Source organism: Trichechus manatus, unplaced genomic scaffold (genome assembly GCF_000243295.1).
Source record: "Trichechus manatus latirostris isolate Lorelei unplaced genomic scaffold, TriManLat1.0 scaffold00212, whole genome shotgun sequence".
Lineage (NCBI taxonomy): Eukaryota > Metazoa > Chordata > Mammalia > Sirenia > Trichechidae > Trichechus > Trichechus manatus.
In genome coordinates, this window is record NW_004444148.1 from 592034 (window position 1) to 601486 (window position 9453).

General features: G+C 38.9%; 1 protein-coding gene across 1 annotated transcript in view; it reads right to left on the reverse strand.

Moving 5' to 3' along the window:
* Positions 1-331: 331 nt before the first annotated feature.
* Positions 332-9453, reverse strand: part of PLCXD3 (phosphatidylinositol specific phospholipase C X domain containing 3) — a 200763-nt gene continuing 191641 nt past the window's right edge. Inside the window, exon 3 of the mRNA XM_004388438.2 lies at positions 332-485. Coding sequence (XP_004388495.1) covers positions 332-485 — 154 coding nt within the window. The remainder of the gene's footprint in view (positions 486-9453) is intronic.

Here is a 9453-nt window from a genome sequence, read left to right on the forward strand (position 1 = left end):
ACCCTATGTCAAAACTGGAAAACACAATCAAGTAAACACTCATGAGTTATATGGTACAAAGACTAATTTTGAAAAACAAAATTCACTGAACTTTTTTAATCCCTAGCACAAGAAGATTTTACTCACCAAATGGGAAATTAAATATTTATAATAATGCAGGTTATGATCGTAGCCACTGGGAAAAAAAAATGATTTCCCCCTTTTCCCACCCACTACTAGCCCTAAATCCCTCAGACACTCAGTGGAATGGGAAGATCAGCATGTTTACAGATAATATGTCTAATACGATGAGTCTTCTCTATCTTATTCATGAACGCTTCTAATGGTATTATCAAGTGTTGGCTTCTCCTTCATCGAAGACATAGTTGAGCTTTATGACAGTGCTGATAAAATCACCAAGTTCTACAAAATCAGCAGTGACAATATTGATGCCACTCTCTCCTGGCTTCTGCGTGCGGACCCACTGCATCATGGCGGGAAGAGCTCTGAGAAGGGAAAGAAAAAGAGAAGTCACAGAGGAAAAGGTATCATTTGTAAGCTCTACAACGTCCTCATTAGAGATACATAATGGACAGGAGGGGAGGCCAAATAGACAATGGTAAATTCTTAACCTCTGAAGAGAGTCTACAGGATAAGTATTCGCCATATTGGTCCACGTTAGGCTCTTCATTTTTGAAGATCTTAGATGCTATGATAGTTTATAGTGAAGCTTCTCCACTAAGAACACAACAGTTTTGCACTTATATGCTGGTCTGGCATGGAGTTACATGCACTTAGCAAACATTTATAATGAACCCACTGTTTTCAGACACTTTGCTAGATATTGTAAATAGACGTAAAGGCATAAATCTTCGCCTTCCAAGAGTTCACGGTTTGGTGGTGGGCAGGTGGGCAAGGAAGGTAATTTTAATATAGTACAATCAGAGTACATTCCTTCAAACACATTTACTGAGCACCTACTATGTGTCAGTCACCATTAGAGGCACTTGGAAAACTTCAGTTAACTAAGTAGACAAAAAAATAATCTGCTTCATGGACCTTACATTCTAATAAAGAGAGACAGACTATAAATTATAATCATAAATGAATTATATAGCTTGATAGGAGGGAATGAGTGCTATAAAAATGGAGCAGAGAAAGGAGGATTAGGAGTGTACAGGTGAGGAGGAGTGGTGCAGACTGCCATTTAAAATAGGGTGGTTTAGTAGACTTCATTGACAAGGGGCGTTTGAGCAAAGGAGACAAAGGAGTTAGTTATGTGGATATCTGGGGAAATGCATTCCAGCTAGTGCCACAGCCCTAAGCATGCCTATGCTTAAAAAGAGGAAGGAGAGAGTAATAAAAGATGAGGTCAGAGGAATAAGGAGGAAAGGAGGGACGATCATCTGTAGGTCACTGTAAGGACTTTGCAATAAGTTTAAGAATCTCTGAGTGAACTGGGAAGCCTTTGGAGGATCTGGAACCAAGGAGTGGCATGATCTGACTTACATTATAAAAGACGACTCATTACCATGAGAGTATAGAGGACAGTCACCTAGCCTAGCTTGGGAAGTCAGGGAAAACTTTTCAGAAGAGTTGTTCCTTAAACTGAGTGTTGAAGGATTAGGAGTTAGCTGGGTAAAGATGATAAGAGTGATAGAGGATGATGTAATGCATTTTGAGGCAGAAGGAATATCATGTCTTTATTCAGTGACAGAGACACGGTGCTTACTTAGAAGTAGGGGTGAGGGGGGATGCAGAGAGCTACAGGTGATGTTAATAAGGTTGTGCAATTTCCTATGACAGCAATTGGAGTAAAACCTACCATGACTGGAGAGGGGTAGGAAGGGGAGATTTCCATGAGAAAGCAATAAGTAGGCTGAAGTCAAAAGGATGACAATGCACGAGCAAAAAGAGAGTGAGGGAGATGGAAGGAGCAGGAGAGGAAGAGAGAGGTGGAAAAGGAAGAGAAAAAGAGGGAAAGAAAGGGGCAAAAGAGGGACAGACAGAAAGAGAGAATGATAAGTTTAAGAATATCAGAGGTTATATCACAAAATCTAAGGGAGTCTTGAAGACATTGGAGAGGTAGAAACAAACCAGATGATAGAGGGATTTGAAAAATTGAGAACAAGTGAAAGCTGTTAACCAGGGGAATACTATGATTAGATTCATAATTTGGAGAAATTAGTTTGCCTTTGGTGTAGACAAATGAATGGCAGATAGCAAGGCTAGGGGCAGGAATAACAATCAGGGGGCTGTTGAAGTAGTCAAGGCCAGAGATTGTGGTAGCTTGAATTGTGGTGGCAGTGGTGTACATATTTGAAAGAAATTGAGAAAAAATAACACCATCTAGTGGGAGATTCCTCCATCCGTCAGTTTGTCATAATGTGGTGGCTAGTGAGTTGCTGTGATACTGGAAGCTTTGCCACCGGTATTTCAAATACCAGCAGGGTCACCCTTGGTGGACAGGTTTCATCCGAGCTTCCAGACTAAGACAGGCTAGGAAAAAGGACTTGGCAGTCTACTTGTGAAAAAAATTGGCCAGTGAAAACCTTATGAATAGCAGCAGAATGTTGTTTGATATAGTGATGGAAGATGAGCCCCTCAGGTTGGAAGGCACTCAAAATACAACTGGAGAAGAGACGCCTCCTCAAAGTAGAGTTAACCATAACGAAGAGGATGGAGTCGAACTTTTGAGACCTTCATTTGCTGATGTAGCATTACTCAAAATGAGAAGAAACAGCTGCAAACATCCATTAATAATCGGAACATGAAATGTACAACGTAAGAATCTAGGACAAATTGGAAATTGTCAGAAATGAAATGAAATGCATAAACATTGATATCTTGGGCATTAGTGACTGAAATGGACTTATATTGGCCATTTTGAATCAGACAATGATATGGTCTACTATGTTAGAAATGACAAATTGAAGATGAATGGCCTTGCTTTCATCATCAAAAAGAACATTTCAAGATCTAGCTCAAAGTACAATGCTGTCAGTGATAGGCTAACATCCATACACCTACAAGGAAGACCAGATAATATGACTACTCAAATTAACACAAACCACTAATGCCAAAGATGAGAAAATTGAAGATTTTTACCAAGTTCTGCAGTCTGAAATTGCTCAAACATGCAATCCAGATGCCTTGATAATTACTGGTGACTGGAATTTAAAACTTGAAAATGATGAAGAAGGATTGATAGTTGGAAAATATGGCCTCACTGACAGACATGACGTTGGAGATTGCATGATAGAATTTTGGAAGACCAGCGATTTCTTCATTGCAAATACCTTTTTCAACAAAATAAATGGTGACTGACTATACACGTGGATATCACCAGATGGAAAACACAGAAATCAAGTCTACTACTTCTGTGGAAAAAGACGACGGAAAAGTTCAATATCATCAGTCAGAACAAGGCCAGCCGATTGTGGGATAGATCATCAATTGCTCATATGCAAGTTCAAATTGAAGCTGAATAAAATTAAAACAAGTCCACGAGAGCCAAAATACGACCTTGAGTATATCCCACTTGAATTTAGAGACCATTTCAAGAATAAATTTGACATGTTGAACACTAATGACCAAAGACCAGACAAGTTGTGGAATGACATTAAGAACATCATACATGAAGAAAGTAAGAGGACATGAAAAAGACAAGAAAGAAAGAAAAGACCAAAGTGGATGTTAGAAGAGACTCTAAAACTTGCTTTTGAATGTACAGTAGCTAAAGTGAAAGGAATAAATGATGAAGTAACATATCTGAACAGAAGATTTTAAAGGGAAGCATGAGAAGAGAAAGTAAAATATTATAATGAAATGTGCAAAGACCTAGAGTTAGAAAGCCAAAAGAGAAGAACACGCTCAGTATTTCTCAAGCTGAAAGAACTGAAGAAAAAATTCAAGGATCGAGTTGCAATTTTGAAGGATTCTATGGGAAAAATATTGAACGATGCAGGAAGCAGCAAAAGAAGACGGAAAGAATATACAGAATAACTGTACCAAAAAAGAAATTGGTCGACATTCAGCTATTTAAGGAGGTAGCATATGATCAAGAACTGATTGTACTGAAGAGGTCCAAGCTGCACTGAAAGCATTGGTAAAACAAACGGCTCCAGGAGTTGACGGAATACCAAATTAGTTGTTCAACAAACAGATGTAGCACTGGAGGTGCTCATTCATCTATCCAAAGAAATTTGGAAGATAGCTACCTGGACAACTGACTGGAAGAGATCCATATTTGTACCATTCCAAAGAAAGGTGATTCAAAAGAATGTGGAAATTATCAAGCAATATTGTTAATATCACAACATAAAGAAAACAAAAATCCTCACAACTGGATCAGTAAGCAACATCACAATAAACAGAGAAAAGATTGATGCTGTCAAGGATTTCATTTTACTTGGATCCACAATCAACGTCCATGAAAGCAGCAATTAGGAAATCAAATGACGAACTGCATTGGGCAAATCTGCTGCAAAAGACCTCTTTAAAGTGTTAAAAAGCAAAGATGTCACTTTGAGGACTACGGTGCACTCGACCCAAGCCATGGTATTTTCAATCGCCTAATATGCATGCAAAAGCTGGACAATGAATAAGGAAGATCGAAGAAGAATTGAAGCCTTTAAGTTATGGTGTTGGCGAAGAATAACGAAGAATGAACAAATCTGTCTTGGAAGAAAAACAGCCAGAGTGCTCCTTGGAAGAGAGGACGGTGAGACTTCTTCTCACCTACTTAGGACACGTTATCAGGAGAGACCTGTCCCTGGAGAAGGACGCCATGCTTAGTAAAGTAGAAGATCATAAAAAAAGAGGAAGACCCTCAATGAGATTGATTGGCACAGTGGCTGCAACAAAGGGTGCAAACATAACAACGATTGTGAGGATGGTACAGGACCGGGCAGTGTTTCGTTCTGTTGTACATAAGGTCACTATGAGAGTAGATAAGATCCCCTGGAAATATTTTGTTGAGAGGGAAGAGAAGAGACACTTTGGAGATCAGTAGCATTTAAGGGATGAGCAGAAAGTGGAATAGGCATAGAAGTAGGAGGAAAATCAGGAGAGTATTGTGTCATAAAAATCAAGGAAAGAAGGAAGCCATGCCTCCTTTTGAAAACTTAGAAGAGTTGAGGGAGGTTGAAGCATGAAGTGCCACAAATGTGCATTTCTCCAGATCTCAGAAAATATACCTAATCTAAACAAATGCAACACATCCAGAAATCTAGGTCAGCTGCCTTGGTCTACACTCATCCTCTGGGATTACTTTAAAAATCCTGGTCCTATGGTCTCAGGGAACATCTAGCTTAATTGTCACAATATAGTTTATAAAGAAAATGTTCTACATTCTACCTTGACGAGTAGTGTCTGGGGTCTTAAAAGCCTATGAGCAGCCATCTAAGATACTCCACTGGTCTCACCCTTTCAGGAATAAGGGAGAATGAAGAAAACAAGATACAAGGGAAAGATTAGTCCAAAGGACTAATGGACCACAACTACCACGGTCTCCACCAGACTGAGTCCAGTACAACTAGACGGTGCCCAGCTACCACCACTGACTGCTCTGACTGGGATCACAACAGAGGGTCCCAGACAGAGCTGGAGAAAAATGTAGAACAAAATTCTAATTCACAAAAGAAGACCAGACTTACTGGCCTAACAGAGACTGGAGAAACCACAGGAGTATGGCCCCCAGACACCCTCTTAGCTCAGTAATGAAGTCACTCCTGAGGTTCACCCTTCAGCCAAAGATTAGACAGCCCCATAAAACAAAATGAGACTAATGGGGCACAACAGCCCAGGGACAAGGACTAGAAGGCAGGAGGGGACAGGAACGCTGGTAATAGGGAACCCAAGGTCGAGAAGGGAGAGTGTTGACACGTCATGGGGTTGTTAACCAATGTCATAAAACAATATGTGTATTAACTGTTTAATGACAAACTATCTGTTGTGTAAACGTTCATCTAAAGTACAATAAAAAAAAAAAAATCCTGGTCCTTATTTTTCTGCATGAACATTTTCCTATTAACACACAAATAGAGGAGGATCCAGTTGCTTCTAAAAGAGCACAACATGGATCTAAAAGGCCCAGGTGAAGAAATTTGGTCCTCACAGCAACTGTTTCAGAAGAGAATTCTATCTTAAAATGAAAAACCTGGATCCCCAGAGGACAACACAAGTATATTCAAGTTCATTAGAAAGACAGATGCTCTGGCAATATGTGCACAGTGACTCAGGTCTGAATCCCATTACTTTCTCTTCTGGTCTTGCTAGAGCAGATGAAATAGCTCTGTTGTGATGCAACAGTACTTCTTCATTTTAGAAAAGGCAAACACTCTTTTGAAAGGGTAGAGCAACCAGTGCACTTCTTGGGAAGACTTGTTATTCAACAGATATACTCATTTTGAGAGGCGAGGGGTGGGGTGAGGTGGGTCAGAGCGATGCTGAGGCCAGTGCAGGATTCTGTATTGACCTCGAGTAGCTAGTTCACCAGATTCTTGGGGTACTAGATTGTCGGAGGTTCCAAAGCAACCAAATTCCCATCTTAAAGCCGTAACTTTCACAAAAACAGCTCCTAAGATACCCTCTAAACCAAAAGTAAACCAGTGGCCATTGAGTCGATCCCAACTCATGGTGATCGCCATGTATTTCAAAGTCAAACTGCTGCATGGGGTTTTCAATGACTGATCTTTCAGCAGTAGATCACCAGGTCTTTCTTCTGATGAGCCTCTGGGTGGATTCAAATCTCCAACCTTTCAGTTAGTAACCAAGCGCTTAATTGTTTGTTCCACTACTACCCTAAGATCAAAATTCCTGGGCCTGAATTTAGACAAATTAATTGTTAATCCAATGGAAAGAGGTTGGAAGAAAAATGCAAGAGTCCTCTTCCCTGTTTCTCTGTAAAATGGATTGCTTTGAGGATTTGTGAAACATCCTTTTAGAGTAGGTTGTAGTCCTCAGATGAAATATGAGTTTTACATTTAAAATACCATTTCTTGGAGTCAAAGGAATAGCTCTTCTTTTCTGTTCAGACATACTTTCCTAAAGTCAATATGATACCAAAGACAAAAAAGCAATAAAGTCAAGTCAAATCTCAAATGCTCAGACAGTCTTAGAGTTATGTTAAATAAAAACACTCAATCTGTTGGATTAAGACTAGCAAATGATACTGAAAATATAATTATTTACAGTAGGATTTCTTAACCTTTTGCATTATTGCCCCCTAAGGAGCCTTTTTAGACATTTCTTCCCCTAACCTTCCTTCTCCTTGATGAAATTGTAATACTACAAATAGACTGTGTAGTTGCCTATGTCTGATTTGTATATCTCCGATTTTTACTGAAAAATAATAATTGTTTTCATTCTCCCCCACTCCCAAAAACCAATTTTCACCTCTTTAGTGGAAATGTAGTTGTGGAGAAAGCATGATTTAGAGCTAAACTACAAGCCCTTGATTTTATTCAATGCTTGGAAGATAACAGAGTGAATTGAAAAACCTGCTCTAGTGGTAATAAAATTTTGGTTCAACTTAAAAATTTTCATGGTATAAGACAAACTGGTTGAATTTTAGTTTTTGTAATCATTCATTCATTTAACAAACATGTGTTGTATGCCTGCTCTGTAGAAGACAGTATGCTCATTGATAGCTCCCTAGAGCAATCCCCTCGTTCAGACCTTCCTCATATCATATCTCTCGGAGAGATTTTACCACAGTTCTTTTTGTACTTTTCCACACTACAGTCAGAACACTTTTTCTCAAATGCATCTGAGAGCATCCTTCCTCCACATGAACCACTGCAACGCCTTCTCTTGCCTACAGGATAGAGTCCCGGCAATTTTGTATACAGTATTTAGTATTAGCAAAGGCCCCTGAGTAATGCAAATGGTTAAGTGCTTAACTACTAGCTGTAAGGTCGGCTGTTTGAACCCACACAGAATGCCTTGAAAGTAAGGCCTGGCAATCTGCTTCCAAAAGATTACAGCCTTGAAAACCCTATGGAGCAGTTCTACTCTGCAGACATGAGCCACCATGAGTTGGAATCATCAACTTGATGGCAACTAACAATAACACCAGTAGTATTAAATACTATATTAAAAACAAAAACCCAGTTTTATTATGTTTTTATATAATGGAAATATTATATAGTAGTAAATACTATAGTATACTATTTACTTACTAGTATAGTGGAAACCCTGGTGGTAGAGTGGTTAAGTGCTATGGCTGCTAACCAAAAGGTCGGCAGTTTGAATCTACCAGGTGCTCCTTGGAAACCCTTTGGGGCAGTTCTACTCTGTCCTGTAGGGTTGCTATGAGTTGGAATTGACTCCACGGCAACGGGCTTGTTTTTTTTTGTTTTTTTTTTACTAGCATAGTAAGTAAATACTATATATTAGTATATCGTATTTTTCTTGTACAAGTCTCTTCATGCCTTCTCCACACTCCCCACTCTATTCACACCTCTTCAGCCTCATTTATTACTGCTCTTTACCTGCTATTCATTCTCCAATAATGCTGAAATGCTTGTATTTTCCCCCAAACACAGCTTTTGGTTTCATACCTCTGTGTGTTTTGCAGGTTTTTTTCGTTACATAAAAATCCATTCTTTCCTCCTGTATCTTTCTTGGCCCAACTAAATTCTTCTTACTCTTCAAGATTTGGCCTAGCCGTCATCTCAATCGCTCCCACCCAAATCTGGGTGAAGAACCTTTTTCTTTATGCTTTATACGTTGTAAACATAGCTCTAGCACTGCCCTTAGTATATAACATCAACATGATCTGTTTCGATGCCTGTTTCTGTCAGTGCCTGCATGCTTTTCAAAAATCAGGAATCATTTTGTAGATGTCAGTATGTCCCTTGTACCTACCATAATCTCTGAAACCAAAAAGGAAAGCAACATATTTGTTTAACTCAAATGTTGAGCTAGGAATCCTAGTCTCAGAAGTCAAATGAGCAAAATAGAAGTGAACCAATCATAACAATACAATACAATAATATGTTGCAATAGAGTGTGTAGGATATGATTAGAAACATAGAAGATGAAATAATTAATTTTACTTTGGAGAAACTAAGGAGGGATTTAAGGAATATTTCACAAAATAGGGGATATCTGAGCTTGGCTTTGGTAGATACTCTTTTTTCTTTTTTTTTTAAGTGAAAAACCAACATAGTTTTATTAGACAAAAATACAATTTAAGCTATCCCTCATAGTGCTAAATAGTACTTCAGTAAACCTAACAAGCAATTCTTTTTTTTTTTATTGTACTTTAGATGAAGGTTTACACAACCGATAGTTTCTCATTAAACAGTTAATACACATATTGTTTTATGACATTGGTTAACAACCCCATGACGTGTCAACACTCTCCCTTCTCGACCTTGGGTTCCCTATTACCAGCTTTCCTGTCCCCTCCTGCCTTCTAGTCCTTGTCCCTGGGCTGTTGTGCCCCATTAGTCTCATTTTGTTTTA